We start from the raw sequence: 17,821 nt of genomic DNA, 5'->3' as shown, positions 1-17,821 counted from the left end.
TGGATACGAGATGCTAAACTTTAGCAGGGTCACATCGGATATTCGGATGCTAATTAGGATGACTAATATGAGCTAATTACAAAACTAATTGCACAGGTGGAGTCTAATTCGTGAGACGTATCTATTAAGGCTAATTAATCCATCATCAATAGATTCGTCTCGCGGATTAGACTCCATCTGTGCAATTAATTTTATAATTAGACTATATTTAATACTCCTAATTAGTATCAATATCCGATGTGACAGGTGTCAAAGTTTAGCAGGGTATCCCTATGTTGCTTTCCATGATGGTAGTTATGACTGGTTTTCTCTAGACATGCTGATATTCGTGTAGCTACTATCATGGTCTCAACAGTACCACCTACTACTCACCTGGGAATTATTAGCGTTTGATATTAGCGTCCATATAAACAGTACGCCTATGGCAGTCATAGACCGGTAAAAGAAATTGTAAAGTGCTGTAATAATGTAAATATAAACCAGTTGATATATGTAAGTAATGTCTCTGAACATTCTGTGTAAGCATACGAGCCGTAACTAGACTCAGATTAATTAGCCGGACAATGACAAGGTTGCTAGGATTCAGAAGTGCGGTAGAGGACCTTGGGTTGATCCATGTATACATCTCCCTATCACAAAATCCAAATGAAAAGACAAAAAAAGGAAAGCAATGTGATTGTGATTATCTACAAGTAGGTATGGCCCGCCCCACCGCGGCCGGCCGTCGACGTCGTCGGCATGAACGCCAGCACAAGCAGCAGCACCAGCATTGCCACCGGCACCAGCATCAGCATCGACGGCGGCGGCGGGAGCGGTGGCAGGACGAGCGGGAGGATCACCAGCGACATGGTGACGCCCACGAGCAGCAGGAACGAGAACGAGGAGTACCTGGCCCAGAAGCCGCCGCCTCCGCCGTGGCTGCTACGCTCCTCCTCCTCCGCCCTGTGGAGGAGCCTCTGATCGGACGTCGCCATGCGTGACGATGACGCGCCGCCGCCGCCGCCCCTGCCGCTCTCCATGTCGCTACTGGGCGCGGCGGGTGCGCCGCGGCTGGGACCGGCACTGTTGGCGATCAGCTGTTGGATGTCCTCTTGGGGCTCATTCCTCGAGCTCAAGAACATGAGGATCGGAGCCGAACGAGCGCTCGGTTCAGTCGATGATTACCTTGGCCTTTGCGTGCGCCTTCTTGTTGAAGTCGAAGGCACGCATGCAGTGCAGCGTTAGTCGCTAGTTATAGAGTCGTGGAGCTGAAGCTCTCAATCTCGTATACTCTGACTGCCCGATCGCCGAATCAGGCCAGATCTAGTTCGCCTGCTGCGATTTGGCCAAACAAAGATCTCATCAGCACATGAAGCGATCGAACTGATGGATCGGCACCTTATATATTATGCGTAAGCTATGCGTGTGTGAATTGTTTTACTAGCAGGAAAAGCTGGTAAAAGGCATAGACAAAGGGAAGAAAAACTCGTAAAGGTAGGTAGGACTGTAGGAGGGCGAAAGACATCCAATTCCTGGTTCTTTCGGAAAAGAGCGAGACGCAACTCGGCTACTCTCGTTAGCTGAAAGAATATACAAGAAAGAGATCGGTCGAGTAGCATAGTTCTGAACCCATCATATCGATTGCTAGATCAGGGAACTAAGCGTATACATAAGACGATCGATTAATAGCAACTTAAGAAAAAGGTTATTCTCTACATGGGGGCGCATAGCAATTACAATCACATGCAAATGAACATCGGCATCGAGGCATCGAGCAAAGGCAGACCTGGCGAGACCGATGGCAGAAGCATCATCTTTCCATTGCCACTTTTAGCTTTGGTATGAGGAAGAAGGCTGGCCGGCGATTGCTGCTGGGCACAGCGACGCAGACAGGCTAGTGGGGTGGAGATCGAGAGCCTGCGACCCTGCGAGATAGCTAGGGAGAAGAGAGCCAGCAGAGACGGGGAGAGAGAGGACGCACGGATGCATTGCATCTGGCGCAATTAGTCATCGCCCCCCGGCGCAAGTTGAGGCGATGGTGGGCGAATATTATACAGGAGGGCGGGGGCGGGGCGGGGAGGCGCCGGGGCGGGGGTTCGTCTCCCCTGGCCGCCCCCCTTCGCTCTGCCCGCCCGCCTGCCTGCTCACGTACGTGCTTTCCTGCCATTTCCTGGGGTTTTTCTAAGCGCCCGGCCGCCCCCACCACACCCCCTGCGGCCTGCCGCTAGCTGCCGCCTCGGCGGCCTGCCAGCTCCGGCTCCCCTTGATGTTATCGTCAGCACCCCTTGCTGCGCGCGCGGTTTTGTTAATGGCGCCGGAAATCTAGGGACGTTGGGTTGCTTTAATTATTGTTACCTCCAGGGGGTTGGTTGGTCAGACAAGTCGTGGTTAGTTTCTGGCCTTGCCCTTTGCTTGGCCTGCCCACAGAATCGCTGGCCTTGCCCTTAAGAGCATGCCCGCGGAGTCGCTGGCAAATATCTCATGTACCCTTACCTCTTACCTAACAGTAATACAAGGTAAGTAAGTTTTTCAGTTAACAAGAGAAATATTTAGCAAATTTTTAATTAAGTTGATGGAGTACTTGCCAAAAACTCCTATGATGCCTTATATTTGGGGATAAATTTTGAACCCTTGGATGCCTTGTATTTTAGGATGGAGTGAATAGTAACTCTGAAACATTCACTGTATTGCACTTACGATTGCTTCAGTTCGAGTTACCAATCAATAGAAGAAGTCTGATGGTTCATATAACTTCAGAGACTCGGGTGTTCCACTCTCAGAGAGAGATTTTTTTTAGAAAATATCAGGAAAAATAATTTCTCATGGTTGTTCACCTGATGTGGAATTCTGCTCTCTGGATGTCAGTATAAATATTCAGTTTGGTCTTGTCTGGCATATTCATTTACCATTTACTTGGCGTATGGTTCGGAGCAGCCCAGTAAAGAATCCATGATCAAACGTTAGGCCCATGGATGAGGTGGCATGATTTAAAATTTTTTGGCACATATTATTAGGACTCTGTTTAGGCCACTAGCGCTATTCAGAGTTTCACAATCTAGCTGATGCAAGTTGCATTCAAAATTCAAACCATTGGGCATTGACCAGAAAAACAAATAGTGCTGGCCCAAGAAAACATTAATATTTCAAACATGTTTTTCATGACGTTCTAGGAGACAGACACCGGGTGTAGGGGGACAAAATGATCACGTGCACCTCCCTTATTCCGGAAGCCTACATTCGATTTACGTTCCACGTGAGTCACGGGGCAAACGCTAATGATCAGTTTCACAGTGGCCATGATATGCACGCTATACGACCACGCGAGTGCATGTCGGCATCAATAAACGGACACCAGCACGAAGCTCTGCACTGAAAAGTTCTGTACGGATGCTCGCATGAAGTGCGAAAATTCCAAACTTAATTTCCGTTTGATGGCTTACGAACAAATGAGCTTCTTGGCTTCCCCTTTTCTTAATCCTCCAACAAGTAAATTTCACAGTAAGGTTACAGGCAGAGGATTAACTAGGCAGACATATTTACATACCCGACCCCTAGAAAAACCATGATAGTAACCATCATATCGTGCATCTATACAACCAACGTGCGTTCATTTGTAAAAGAGTACTCTTTGTAAAAGCTCAGGGTCTTAATCGTCCTCCCATCCCATGTTGCCATTAGTATACAAATATCAATGGAGCTGTTGAGCAAGGGAAAGGCGTGTTAGTGTTACAACATTGCAGCATCTGCAAGCCTTCCTCGTAAATAAGCTGAACACTTCAGCCCCGCACCCGCTAGTCTTCCAGCTCGACAAGCTGAGCTCGTCTCTCGGCCGCTTTCCTCCTGACGAAGATGCCCCACCGCATCGCGGCCTTGATCTTAAGCCACCCAACAACAGCTTTACCGGACGAGCGAGAGCGGTCGTCCTCAAAGCTGAAGGCTGGGGCAGGAGATGGGTACGAAGGAAAGCTGTCGACATTGTTCAGGCCGGTCGGTGCCCCGCCCATGCTCAAAATGCGCAACATCTGTTGCATCTCATCATTCTCCAGTATCTCGTGGCTCCTCGCCCTTATCTCCTCCATCAGGTAGTCATCAACGCTTCCACGGTTCTCCTGCAACCGCGACCAGTCGTCGAAAGGGTTGAGAGATGAAGGTTGGGTGGACTGACCACCAAGCCCGGAGAACTCAAAGTTTTGCAGCAGCGGCTGCTGCTGCTGCTGCATAGGGCGTAATGCTAGCGTGTTGGAGCTTCTTGAAGCTTGAGGCTGGATGGACGAACCACTGAACTGGCCTTCAGGGGCCAATGAACTCATGTCATATTGCATGGTAATACTTGATGTCGGTGCCATGTCCTGAGGATTGGCTGCATACCCTCTTGCTCCCTGGTTCCCAATGGATACAACTCTTGTTCCATCTGCTGAACAGAGCAAATATGCTTATAAGTTCAAGCTAGCAGTAGTCAGCAACTGATAATAGCTAAGTGAACAATGAAGCTGCTAAGTGAACACATAAATGCAGAATAATTGCCAGCAGGTAAATAGTTGATTTTTTGCCAATGTAACATAAATGCAGAATAATTGCCAGCAGGTAAATAGTTGAGTTTTTGTCAATGTAACATAAATGCAGAATAATTTCAGCAGACAAACAGTTTTTTTTATAAGAAGCAGGTGAGTAGTTGATCTTTTTGCCAAAGTAACATTAGTGCCAATGTTGCTTTTCAAACGTTAAGCTAAATTCAATCAGGAACAACTATCAATATTGTCAGACAGTCAGACTCAATAAAAGAATCCATGTTTTTTGTGTCATGAATAGGTTCTGTAAACAGTATAACTCAACAGATACAAAACAGTAAAAAACTGCATACGAGAAAGGGGAAGTTCTTTTTTACCAAAAAATTATAAAGATGCTCAAGAAGTATGGTTAAAATGCAAAGGGAGTGCACAAGAAACATACTAGAAATTAATGTTAAGCTAAGGTAGTAGGTACCTTCACTAATATTGCTCAGGGAAGACTGCTCAGCATTTACAGGACTTGCTAATTGTTTCTGCGAGTGCACTAAACCGTTTGATGCAGGATAGCTTGCTGAAGCCTTTGCTGTCTCACTTCTAGTTGTAACAGATTTCTTTTTCTGCTTGAATCTCAATAGTGCCTTACCATCATATTCTACAACATTGATCCAATCATCATATGCTTGCTTCACCAATGTATCAGCAAAAACCTGTGATCAGGTAGAGTGAGCTTGCCACCAGCATACTAAATCCCAAAAAAAACATAAAAGAAAAGATGGTTATACATCTTCTAATTGAAATGGTGATTTTTTATTAAAAAAATATGCATTTTGTTTTAGAATGGGAATTGAACGCATTTTTCAATAAAAGGTATATTCCGATAGCACCATTGATAAATTATAAGTAATATAAAATTTTTGAAGGATTAGTAGACATCATCCATAAAACTTGTAGCAGAAGCATGGATAGTAAACTATTTACTCTACTCCCTCCGTCCCAAATTACTATTCGTTTTGGCATTTCTAGATACATCACTTTTGCTATGTATCTAGACATACGTATATATTTAGGTGCATATCAAAAGGTGTGTATCTAGAAAAGCCAAAACAAATAGTAATTTGGGATGGAGGGAGTATTATCTGTTCAGACTTAGGGTCTGGCCGCCAAACTGAGCATCTACACTCTACAGGAGAACCAAAAAAGCACTTAAGTTTCAACAATAGGTACAGATCTCTATCAAACAAACATATGAAAGCATGTTCTATACTATGATCTTGAAATGCTTGTGGTTGTCATTTCTTGTTGGTAAGAAGCATTTAACTGCAGTAAATTTAGGCGATGGCCAAACTAGAATGCAGAAATGGAGCAGTTTGTCGCAAATTCTGTGCCTAGGTCAAAACAATAGCAAAACACTCTAGGCAAGAGTGGCAGCAGAAATTCATGGACCATGAAAGGAGAAAACATTTATAATATGTGATACAGTTTAAGGAGGCTGTGAAATTTTATCAGCGGTTATGACCTCAGAATCTCAATTCATAGACTATCAACTATCAAGTGCTGACAGGATATGAGACTCCCAAGACCAGAGTTATAAAATGCACTGAAAGGAGACTAACCCTCTGGTTTTCAGTGAGATTTTCAGCTGAAATGAACTGATCATCAGCGATCAAACCAGTGAATTCATATATGTTGTTGAAAATTGCACCGACACTTCTGGCATCACTTGAGTAGTATATATAATGCTTGCCGCTCAAAACACAAGTCTTCGCATGCTCAACAAGACTTTCCCACATCCTATTTGACATGTTACTGCCAAGAATCTGCCAAAGTAGCCAAAAAGAAAAAGAAGTATTGGCTACGAGAATATAGAATTGATGAACTGTAGTTTAGTTGAAAACTAGACTTACACTTCTTAACTTCTGCTGGTCTCTAACAAGAAATTGAAGAAAGTGTTCAACTGTGTAGATTCCACTAGAGTTTAATCTCTTGTGGAACGAACCATCCTTTCCAATCTTCTCTAATCTCCATACCTCATCCTTCAGTGCAGGAGGATAGTGCTTCTTGTACACTAAAATATTCAGGTAACATATTCATGATTAAGAACTATATGTTAGAACATTAGACGATGAAAGAACAGCAAGTTAACATACATTCGCCTCTGTGATCTTTAACAGTAAAAGCCTCTGTTTTTGCCTCCATAATACGAATTCCTTCACAAAACCCTGAAGAGACTCTCAACCCAAGTCTAAATTTCCGGCTTCTTATCCAGCTGGAATTATCAGTGAAGATAAGCTCTCCTATGGTCCCAACACCTTCTTTAAGGGTCACCTGGAGGTCACCAGTTAAAAGAGGCCTTTTCCCTTCACGTTCTTTAACAATGTGACTTTCAAAGTCTTCTTCAGTCCAACCCTCATCTTCCTCTTTATTAAAATCACCCTCAAGCACTAGAACATCCAGTTTAGCAGACGACTCAGGTCCTGAAGTAACAGCATGTCCAGTGTTTGCATCTAGCAGCACTACATGAATTGCTGCTCCCTGCTCGCCTTCTACTTTCCCTCCAGTAAAGAGTGGGAGGGATAACCTAGTCCTAAACTGAAGCTGGAGATTTCTACCATCAGGGCCTTCAATTCGTTTGGGAGAGCTCCTGTTTTTATTTGGTATGTGAAGTTCACAACTTATCGCGGCATATCCAGGTAAAACTACATAAACAACCATAAGATCAAGTTCCAAATTTTGTACCTTCCTTGGATCCTAGCAGGACCAGCCGGGCCCAATTTGGTTAAAGCACGCTCTACTTCTTCACTGACCTACAAAGCAAACATTGAGTGGCTATATGATCAGAAAAGCTGTCAGATGGTTATATCAAAAGTCATCCTCGGGCTTCAACTCACAACTCTGCGGAGAATTGGCTCCAGTGATGAGCAAAGCTTCTGTAAACTATCCACCTTGAGGGCTTCTACAATAACACTGCAACCAGCAAACCACCAGCAAAATATATTAAACCATGGTACCTACAGAACTTCAATGTCTCCTCACACAATTGTTTGTTTTAATGTGCAGAAATTTGTTGCAGTATATATTACCTAGAGTAAATTCTAAGTTGAGTCATATTTTCCAAATGGTCCTAGAAAAATGGATATCCAATGGCACATAGAAACTAAAAAGTAAACCAGAATTAGAACTTTATCAAACAATAGACAGCACCATTGATTGGCTAATTAATAGATGTATATAATACAAAAAAAACGTGGTTTAAGTCCTGATTAAGGGATTACAATAAATGCTGCCATACATTTTTAGAAGTAAGATGTTTGAAAGGGCATGGATGGTGCTCATACACAGTCCCAAACAAAGAGGCACAGATTCTATGCGGACAAAACTATAATATTGAGTTCATACCCATCCTTTTAAGCGCTTCCGTCAGCTAAATTATATCTTCAGTCACACGGACAGTGTTTCTTTTTTCGAAAGACACACGGACAATGTTTCTGAGTCCATTCTTAACTAGGCCACTCAAGAGGGGATCCACAGAACTTCCACTGCATTAGCAACCGAATTTACTTTCACGTGTACGATTTACGAATCAACGTAATGCTACTTGGTAAGGTACTCTTTCCAAACAGAATCACCAATCCAAACACTAATAAGCAGCACGTGCACATCTACGTAGACACTGATTAATCAGCAAACCACTCCACAACAGTCCAATCGCGTCAGGCCCAACGCACTCACCTCGCGAGGGCGGGGACGCGCGGGCGCTTAGGCGCGCGGTCGTCGTCGTCGCCGCCGCCTCCGCCGCCATGGTCGAGCACCCGCTTGGAGTTGGACCGCTCCAGGTGCCGCCCCTGCCTCTGCATCGCCGCGACGCCCTCCCGCACGGGCCCGGAGCCACCAGTCAGATCTGCGCCCACCACCACGAACCCGGATCAAACAAAGAGAATCCCCCGCCCAAAAAAATAAATAAAACCGAGGAAAATCCATCACCGGAAGCGCAGCCACGGCGCAGGGACCAAACGCCTACCAGCAGCCGCAGCTAAAGAAGAGGTCCGAAGCAAACCGTCACGCGTCCGGTGGAGAGGACGCGCGCTTGCTTGCGCCGTTGCGCGGCTCTGCTCGCGTCGGAGCTGAGCTGGGCAGCGACTGGGCGACGACTTGGGCGAGCGCGAGCGACGGGGAGAGCAAAGGAGGAGAGAGAAGAGAGAGATGGAGATCTGTGGGTGGGTGTGCGGGCCCGCTTTTCGCCTTTGGCCACCAGTTTGTTTACTGCTTTCGGCCCGCGTACGAGGCTCTGTCGACCGTGCGCGCCACTGACGGGCGTGGCCCACGGGAGCTCCGGGATATGCTGGTACGGCTGGATATCCGACTGACAGGCAGGGCATGGCTCGGTGGGACCCGGCATCAGTGGGGGGAGGTGGAGCTGGTGGCTGGCGGCTGTGTGGGATATTCTGACTAGGACCTTTCTGCCACGGCGATCGCGCACTCCCGATCCGAGCGGTCTTGCCGCTGACAGGTGGGACGAAAGTTTTGCGGTCCACGAGTCAGTATTATAAATGTGACGCGTCGCTGACAAGTGGGCCGCCAGTGGACAATACGAGCTACATCTGCGATATGATTGGGCCGATAGTTGCAGAGTCGGTGGAGCAGCACAGGTGTCTCGCAGGTGGCTGCGCCAGATGCTTGTCTGCCGCCGTCTGAGCGTGGATCATCTGCGGGTGCTGAACTGCTTAATGCTGTGCCGAGTGTACATGTGAGCTTGCCGTGGACATTGCGGTCTTTTTTTTCAAACGCTAAAAGCTGCCAATAAATAGGGTGTTAGCTCTGCATTGCATGAAACATACCTCGTCGTGAAATATAAGGTATCTTAAATTTATCCCAAGACAAATTATTTAAAGTTTGATGTACATGAGACACTATTATAAAGTTACTTTTGGAAGGAAAAGGGAATCGGTAATGACGTTTTAATAGGCCAGGATAAGATCATGCTTGAGAGAATATGTGAAGATGTGGCTAGTATATTACGTACTCCCTCCGTTCCAAATTGTAGGTCGTTTTGGCATTTCTAGGTTCATAATTTTTGCTATGTATGTAGATATACAGTATATTTAAATACATTAAAAACTATGAATCTAAATCTACCAAAACGATCTAAAATTTGAGATGGAGGGAATATTTACATGATGACAAGAAACTGCATAGCTTCTGTAGAGAAGCGGCGCAAGGGTGTATCGTGTGGCATAAACCTCTTTTTCCTTTGTGTAAAATAATATGGAAGCACAATTGAGGAGGGAGGAGGGAGAGAGAGAGACCTGTACGTGCAGGAGCTTGGACAGGGAAGTAGGACAACCATCACTAGGCAGTAAAGGGTGCATGTATTTGGCGAACTCCACGCAACGAATCAAGTGAACTCCAAGAGAAGAAAACAACAAGATGCACACACATGAAAGTATGATAATAAAGCTTGGTCTCTTGTATGGCTGAAGAAGTTGAGAAAGTAGGGGATGGGATAAGGGGAAGCATGTCCGTAACATTAATGTCATGGGTGGAATTAGGATCGTATAAACACTTGGTACATTACTAACTATTCACCACAGTATATCTAATATTTCCCATGTGTGTTTTTTTTCCAAATGATCGGGGGTTATATATTGTTCTTATTTACAATTCTTAAGTGGTTGAGGGTTTTAGTTTATTTTGGACAATCCCCAATGGCGAAAACAAATTAGCAACCAAGAATACCCAGCCAATATTTCACATACAATAAACTATTGGTTGCTTACAAAATAATCTCAAAAGCAGTCCATTTAGACTAAAAAACCCTTGGCAATTATTTGAAAAAAAAAATCTAAAGAAGATCAATAACAACTGGGCATTTGCAAAAAAAAAAACACTCGGAAAATGTTGAAAATCTAGTAGTGATTATATGTGTGCTGTCATTTTAAAATAAACAAAAAGATTAAGAAAACCGTTTTTCCCTACACTTCTTCACATGGCCGTTTCCTTTCTGATGCATTATCATGACTGCACAGAATATTTTACAATGCTGAATAGGTTTCAAATTTTATTTTTGGCCCCATATCAAGAGACCTTTGTTGATCTAGCAACACCAAGAGAATCTTTTACATGTTAACTGGTATGCAAAACTAATTTCCAACCCTATAATCTTTGTTTCTAGTAATGTTCGTATAACGATGTTCAAAACCTTAATATAGAAGCATAATTCTGATTATAAGAAAAATCGAAGAGAGGCATCATACCTGATCCCTTATTGTCTTTAAGTCACGGAATATATTTTAAAAAGAAATTGAGCCCATAGTACATTTAAAACTAGAGACAACCGCTAACAATATATTATTAATTAATGGTTTTGTCTTGAAAAACATGTTTACTGCTACTCCCTTATCGTACCTTTCTTTTAAGTCCTGGGATACCTTTATTGAAAAAAAAATGAGCACAGAATTTATTTAAAACTGTAGAGAGCCGCTAGAAAAAAATATTGTCGATTAATAGTTTTGTCTTGAAAATACTTCACTACTAGTTATAGACATCTACTGGTTATAATAAGATTGGATATCTAATTGCACCTTTCAGAGAACGTGAAAGCCGAAACACAAAGAGAACCAATTAGTACTTGCTAACTAGCTCCAGTCACTTCTTTATGCTTCTAAACCTAAGCAAAAAAGAAAAGTGCAAAGCTCATAATAAGAAAACTAGTTTCTACAACAATTTTCCAGCATGAAGATTAAATAAATAGTATCCCCAGGCTCATGTCACCAATCCGCAACACACATGTACTATCTGTATTCAAATTGTTCAATCTTTCAAACAGTATTAATTATTGGTATGTGGAAGTAGAACATTGAAGACAGATCAAATTAAACATTTGAAAATACATAGAATGAGAAGCCCGAAACACGAAACATATCTCTGCTGGTGCTGTACTTCCATAGTGGTTCTGTCAGCTTTCCCCTCCCTTTCGTAGCACATAACAGGGGTTGCTCATGTATGCTTGGCTGCGGTAATCTATGTGGGATACTCGTAAATAAAGACACACAGAGCAAGTTTTTTCACCTGAAGTGTTGTCAGGAGTAAAGCAGGCGTGCATAAATCTTTATGGGCGTCACATGTGGCTGTGACTACTACTGCAGCAGCTGCTACTACTAGTACTAGTTTATGTGTGCCCAATAATGAAAAAAAATAATGAACTAACAAATTGACTAGTAAGAAAATATATGGAATCATAGAGTACACCATGAAAGGAGACACATTATTAAATAAGCATTTTTATTGGGAATCAAAGAATATCTAATATAGTGTTTGCCCAGAGAATATTTTTCAGGTAACCATAATCCGGAATGAAGCATGGAAAAATGGGGTTTATCTCTGAACAATACAACAGCATTAGACAGGAGTTGCATGAGGTTTATGACACAAATTGACTGCTACAGAAGGGCTAGCCAGGAGAGAGCCATGGAAGAATCAAGAATCCCTAAAGCAACAAGCTATGCTAGCTAGCAGCTATCCATCTGAGACCTCTGCATTCTGCAAGACTGCAAAGCTAAGTTGAAAGCAATTCTAGAAGGACAGAATATTTACAGAGCGATCAGCACTAGCACTCTAGCAGTACGAGGAATTCATGAAGAAGCTTCTGATGATGAGTAGTGCACCTAATTATTAGGGCCTGTTTGGTAGGGCTTATTGGACGGCTTCTCGAGCGGCTTCTGGAGAAGCCGTACCAAACGCCCTTCCAAAAAACGGCTTCTCTCGCGAAGCACCCGTGAAGCCGTTTTCCAATTTGTACTGGGGAGGAGAAGCCCAAAAAACCAGCTCCCCGCGGCTTCCCCTCCATCCGCGCCCCCCATGTTACCAAATTACCCTTCGACTTCGGCAAAATTACACCGAATTGCCACCGCCTCCTTTTCCTTTCTTCCTCTCGCGAACCGTTCCTTTCTCTTCTTCTGGTAGCGCCTCCTCCGGTCTGGTCTGGCGGCGGCCGGCATGGACCCTCCTCCGGCGGCGGGAAACTTGGATCCGGCGGTCGAAAGGGGTAGATCCGGTGGTGGGCTCCAAGATGCGCCAAGCGGAGGGTCCAACGGCGCGCCGTATGTGTCCGGCGGAGGGGCTGGCGGCGCCCCGTTCTTGTGGCCGGGAGGCCCGCCGACGGGTCCCCTGGGTGCCCTCCTGGCCGCCGCGGGAGTGCCTCCCGGCATGGTGGCGGGCGCATGGCCTGGAGGCGCAGCAACCGCGGCGGGCCAGCCACCGGCGCAGCAACCGGCCATCCCAGCCGCGGCGGGCCTGGCCGCCGGCGCGTGGCCCGGCATCCCCGGCGCATGGCCCGGCGTCCCCAGCGCGGGGCCATCAGCTTCCCAGGCCTCCGGCATCCCCAACGCCGCCATGCCCGGAGGATGGCCGGAGTGGTGGGCCGGAGCAGCGGCGGCGGCTCTAGGGCCGGATTGGCTCCGTGCCGATCCTCAACAGGAGACAGCTTCACAGGAGGTTGGAGGCAATGACGAGCGGCTGCCGGTTCGGGTCACCTCTGGTCCAGTTCGGAGCTCCTCAACTCGTCGGCGAGGTACCCGCGCACCTAGGCCACCACCGGCGGCTAGGACAGCTACTGCTCCTGCATCTGTGGACGTCGACCTCACCGATCCAAGGTAAGAACATATGATCCAATTAAAGTGATTTCCTTGTTTGAGCCATTGTGATTGCTGTTGTGATTGTTGAAGCCATTGTGATTGCTGTTGTGTTTGAGCTCAAGCCATTGTCTTGCTGTTGTCCTTAGAAAGAAGAACATGCGTGACGCATTTGCTATCTGGGACATTTTGTTGTGAACTGTGGTGTGTATTTGGATTTTTAAAGTTTTGCTTGCTATCTGGGGTGCCAGGCATGCATCAGCTGCTGGCCATTGCCTTGCATGGTCATGAAATGTGTTTTCTTTAGGGAACTGCATGCCCATTCTTGGATTCAGCATCCTTCAGTCCTTGTGGTATATTATTATCCTTCAGTCATATGCCCTAAGCAATATGCATGTAGCTAGATAACAAGATACACTAGAGTGACAGGCGACATGCCAATCTTCTGTGTGACCACTTTCACTCATTTGCATCCTGGTTTAATAAATGTCTAAGAGTCAAAAATGGCTCCTCGCAAATGTTCCATATATGATATATCATATATGTATATTACTTCATATCATAGCATATTAGTAGATCATTAGCATATCGCAATGTTTCATATCATTGCTTTTGCAGACAGCAATGTAGTAGTACCTGTGCATTGTTATTTCCCAGCTAATTGAAGGTGCGTGGTACGGTGTCTATCATCCACTCTTATGTTGAAGGTGCGTGGCTTGTCGTGGGGTTTGAGAGCCAGAGAAGTTCTAGTCAGAAGTTGAAGACTTGTTCCCCATCAGGAGTAGGGGAAGTAGGGGAATGTGCCTTCTCAATGTTCAGTTTCATGACTTCTCTGCTGTTTTGATGTATTTTTCAATCCAAGTGATAAATTTTTTATCTGTACTCATGGATGAAGCGGGAAATGATTTTGACGAAAATCTTTCCAAGGTTGCATGATTGTTTTGTTCTTAAGTGGTTTCTGCATTCTTGGGCCAAATGTTACAGATTGATTCTGGAGGTTTGATCCTGATAAGACTTATCCAAGACTAAACAAATTTCTTATGCAAAGAAATAGTAGTTCAGCCATATTTATTTTCTTTTGTACACATTTTTTTTCACTTTCATGGTTATCTCACTTGCATTTCTTTATACTTACTGTTATACAATTTCAGTCTCAAATTTGATTGGTAGTTGTCATTCTTTTACTGGTGACAGACCATCATATGACCTGCAATCCTAGGACTTTAGGTAACCTGATGTGTCGGTCACCACTATGGTCCAGTAACTTGTTCATCTTAAGCTAAACACTCCAGGTGAAAGTCATAAGCAATTCCGAATGAATGCATCTCTATTTTACAAGTTGCATGATCTGTTAGTGGGTAGCTATGGACTAAAATCATCTCTTCATATGAGTTCTATGGAATCATTGGCTATTTTCCTACTTGTGTGTGGGCATGGTACTTCTACCAGTGGTGTACATGGTATATTCAAGCACTCCGCAGAAACAATTAGTAGAAAATTTGAGGAGGTATTGATATGTATGGTGGCTATGAGTGCAGACTACATAAAGCCAATTGACCCTAATTTCTCTACTACACATCCTAGGATTAGTAATGATCGTAGGATGATGCCACACTTTAAAGATTGCATTGGAGCTTTGGATGGCACTCACATTTCAGCGACACAAAATGTTCTTGGTATTGTTGATTTCGACATGAGGTTCACTTATGCATCTATTGGTCAGCCCGGGTCTATGCATGATACTAATGTTCTCTTCCATGCACTTCGACATGATCACTCTACCTTTCCACACCCCCCTCTAGGTATGTCGGATCACCTACCTTATCTTTTCTCATGTCTATACATGAATGCGCGTGGCTCACAACCTTCATTTTTTTACATGTGTATTTAGGAAAGTATTATATGGTTGATGCCGGGTACCCAAATAGACCTGGATACTTGGCACCATACAAGGGTGAAAGGTATCATGTGCCAGATTGGAGGAGAGGTCCTGCTCCAAATGGTGAGCAAGAACATTTTAACCATTTGCATTCAAGTATTCGCAATGTGGTAGAGCGCTCTTTTGGTGTGTGGAAAATGAAGTGGAGAATCCTTCTCAAGATGCCGAGTTACCCAATGGAGAAGCAAATGATGATAGTTGCCGCAACCATGTGTCTCCATAACTTCATTCGTGAAAACCACACACAAGATAAGGATTTCCGCAAATGCGATCGGAATCCCGATTATATGCCCACTATACCTTCAAGATATAGGAAGCACTATGTCTCTCAAGATGCTGGAGATACATCCAACATGGAAACAGATGATCGGACCATGGATAAATTCCGAGATGATCTTGCTAGAGCAATCTTCCTTTCTAGATCATCTTGAGTATGTCAGTTAGCTTATATGGTTGCATGCTATGTAAGGATGGTAGCTATTATTTATGAACCGTGATGAATTCAAATATTAAAAAAAAATCAGCTGAATTTTTTTGAGAGAAATACAGGAGTAGCAATTAAAATATTTATGAAACGTGATGAACCGTGATGAACCGTGAGAATTTTTTTGAACCTGGATGCGACATTCGCTAGTAATCTATTTATGAACCGTGATTATCTATTTTCATCTATTAAAAAAAATCCATATAGTTAAGGGCATCTATGACATTTGATTTATCAAAGCCATTCCTAAAAATACAGGAGAAGCCGTTTTGCCAAACACTTTTCAGAATGGCTTCAGCTTCACCAGAGAAGCTGTTTCACCAGAGCAGCCACAGCCGCAGCCGTTTCAGCCACAGCCACAGCCCTACCAAACAGGCCCTTACTTAATCCCTGCGTGATCCTGAACTGAACATCACAAGTGATCTCTCAATGAGGCATGACTGCATGAGTCCATAAGCTGAGACAAGGAATAATAAAACGTAGGACGATAGATCAAACAAGAAATAATGACGTGATGAAGAAACTAAGCAAACTAATGGAGGAGAAGAGGAGGAACTGCTTCAGCTGCTGCTAGCTCATGCATCGGTTCATTCATAGCCTCAGGGACAGGTCGATAATTTCAGCAGCATCTCCGTCGCCCCTTGCACCAGACGAGGCTTCCACACCACCACCTGCTGGGACGTGATGAAGATGGTGCTGACGACGATGCCTGACCCCCTCTCCCCACGCATCGGCGCCCGGCTCCGCCCTGGTGCGTGGCGCGGGCGCGCTCTCGCTGCCGGACGCCGCCCTGTGGTTGCCTTGGTCATCGGCTGCCGCCGCCGGCGGCGGCACCGGCGCTGGCGGCGCCGAGGCGGCCTCCCTGCCGCGCCTGGCCAGGTTGCGCTGCAGCTTGTGCGCGTTCTGGTGACCACCGAGCGCCTGCGAGCTGCGGAACTTCCTGGGGCAGTAGCAGCAGGCGAAGACCGCCTGGAACCTGGGCGGCGACGACGGCGACGGGTGCAGCGACAGGCTGAGCTCCAGCCCCTCCTCCTCCCTATCCGCCGGCGCCACCGCCTCCATGCCCGGTATACAGGAGCCGAAGACCCTTTCCATCCCCCTGTCCATTGGGTTTCTAGTTTCTACCTAACCACCACCTGCTACCGCGCGAGCGAGCTCGGGCCTCACAGGAAACCGGCAGAGGCCAGCCAGCCAACGGGAACCCGGACACGGCCGGGCGAGCGAGTGTGGCAGCTCCCCACTGGAGGAAGGGGGAGCCGCGGGCGCGCCATGATATGATATCATGGGGGTGGAGGCCGAGCCGTCCTGCTGCCGCATGGTGGGGTTCCGCCTCGGCCTGTCCCTGTCGGGGAACTGGACGCTGGATGGACACAACAGTTTACGATGCCCCAGAAAACGCTTGCAGTAAAATCACATCGGTGGCGAGCCGGAGCCAGCCCCGCCGGCAGGCACGAGGCAGAGGGCAGGGGAATCGATCGAGCGAGCAGGGGCAGGGCGCGCATGCCTAGGATGGTTAACCCGCGGCGCGCCTTTCTTTCCTGCTCTGGTGGATCGCCGGACACCACCGGGGCTATAGCTGGGGCTAGGGCGCTAGGCTAGGTTAGTCTCATCTCGATCGACTCGTGCCGTCTGTCTGTCCGCAGTCTGCTGCTGCGCGCGCGCTTTCACCCTCTCAACTGTTGACGCGTATGTGCATGGCACTGTGCGCTCTCGCACGGGGACGCGGGGAGGACCACGCCGGCTGGGCTAGCTAGGGTTCGCGTAGGCCACCAGAGCCGGGCATGGGCGATGCTCAATTATTAGGAAGGCGCTGGAGTGGTGCGCAATATTTAGAATACTGGCTTGATGTCTTGGCTTGATGTCTAGGGTGTATTGCGATGCGTTTATTTCAATATTTGGTAATTGTTGTTTTTCCAGTATTGAGTGGTACGATGCGTTTATTTCAATTATTCGTAATTGTTGTTTTTCCATTTTATTGTTCTGCTCAACCTAAACTTTCATCTTCTCTTAATATAATCACCGCTCTCGCCTGAATTAAGAAGACGCTGGAGCGAAGCCGATCCAGTCAACTGCAGGCTCTGCTCGACCGTACAGACCGGGCCAGCCGGGCCTCTTTAGTCGCGCGTACACTGATTAATTTCATGGTCTTTCTCTTTAGTCGCGCGTACACTGATTAATTTTATTGTACTACATGTGTTATCGATGGATCTCCTTATCCTACAGATAGTCCACCCAGCAGACTAATGATGTGGGGGCTTCAGTTGTGGAACGGCGACAGTTGAAC

General features: G+C 45.9%; 4 protein-coding genes across 6 annotated transcripts; 1 reads left to right on the top strand and 3 right to left on the bottom strand.

Annotated features, from left to right (window-relative positions):
• Window positions 1-456: 456 nt before the first annotated feature.
• On the bottom strand, window positions 457-2,064 carry LOC101761425 (protein AUXIN-REGULATED GENE INVOLVED IN ORGAN SIZE-like). Of its 2 annotated transcripts, none has more exons than XM_022828181.1 (3): window positions 1,766-2,064; window positions 1,165-1,311; window positions 457-1,076 (listed from the first exon to the last, which is right to left on the bottom strand). In XM_022828181.1, exons 2-3 carry the CDS (start codon window positions 1,207-1,209, stop codon window positions 687-689), a joined length of 435 nt encoding a protein of 144 aa, XP_022683916.1. In that variant the 5' UTR covers window positions 1,210-1,311; window positions 1,766-2,064; the 3' UTR covers window positions 457-686. The 2 variants fall into 2 exon arrangements, with proteins under 2 accessions (XP_022683916.1, XP_012703045.1); XM_012847591.2 differs by having other exon boundaries at window positions 1,165-1,314; window positions 1,766-2,060.
• Window positions 2,065-3,415: 1,351 nt separating this feature from the next.
• On the bottom strand, window positions 3,416-8,702 carry LOC101760764 (calmodulin-binding protein 60 D). 2 transcript variants are annotated; one of them, XM_004975668.2, is made up of 9 exons: window positions 8,469-8,702; window positions 8,217-8,385; window positions 7,376-7,451; window positions 7,224-7,291; window positions 6,635-7,128; window positions 6,392-6,552; window positions 6,101-6,304; window positions 4,963-5,194; window positions 3,416-4,390 (listed from the first exon to the last, which is right to left on the bottom strand). In XM_004975668.2, the coding sequence occupies exons 2-9, from the start codon at window positions 8,339-8,341 to the stop codon at window positions 3,771-3,773; spliced, it is 1,980 nt and encodes a 659-aa protein (XP_004975725.1). In that variant the 5' UTR covers window positions 8,342-8,385; window positions 8,469-8,702; the 3' UTR covers window positions 3,416-3,770. The 2 variants fall into 2 exon arrangements, with proteins under 2 accessions (XP_004975725.1, XP_004975724.1); XM_004975667.2 differs by having other exon boundaries at window positions 3,416-4,393; window positions 8,469-8,700.
• Window positions 8,703-12,203: 3,501 nt separating this feature from the next.
• On the top strand, window positions 12,204-15,982 carry LOC111257882 (elastin-like). The gene is made up of 2 exons (XM_022828194.1): window positions 12,204-13,135; window positions 15,796-15,982. The coding sequence occupies exons 1-2, from the start codon at window positions 12,480-12,482 to the stop codon at window positions 15,944-15,946; spliced, it is 807 nt and encodes a 268-aa protein (XP_022683929.1). The 5' UTR covers window positions 12,204-12,479; the 3' UTR covers window positions 15,947-15,982.
• LOC101760353 (transcriptional regulator SUPERMAN) lies at window positions 15,968-16,767 on the bottom strand. Its single transcript, XM_004975666.2, has one exon. It carries the CDS (start codon window positions 16,642-16,644, stop codon window positions 16,129-16,131), a length of 516 nt encoding a protein of 171 aa, XP_004975723.1. The 5' UTR covers window positions 16,645-16,767; the 3' UTR covers window positions 15,968-16,128.
• Window positions 16,768-17,821: the final 1,054 nt, after the last annotated feature.

Source organism: Setaria italica, chromosome VII, assembly GCF_000263155.2.
Source record: "Setaria italica strain Yugu1 chromosome VII, Setaria_italica_v2.0, whole genome shotgun sequence".
Lineage (NCBI taxonomy): Eukaryota > Viridiplantae > Streptophyta > Magnoliopsida > Poales > Poaceae > Setaria > Setaria italica.
The sequence above is the reverse complement of the archived record's forward strand: the minus strand, read 5'-3'. Positions and strand labels throughout refer to the sequence as shown.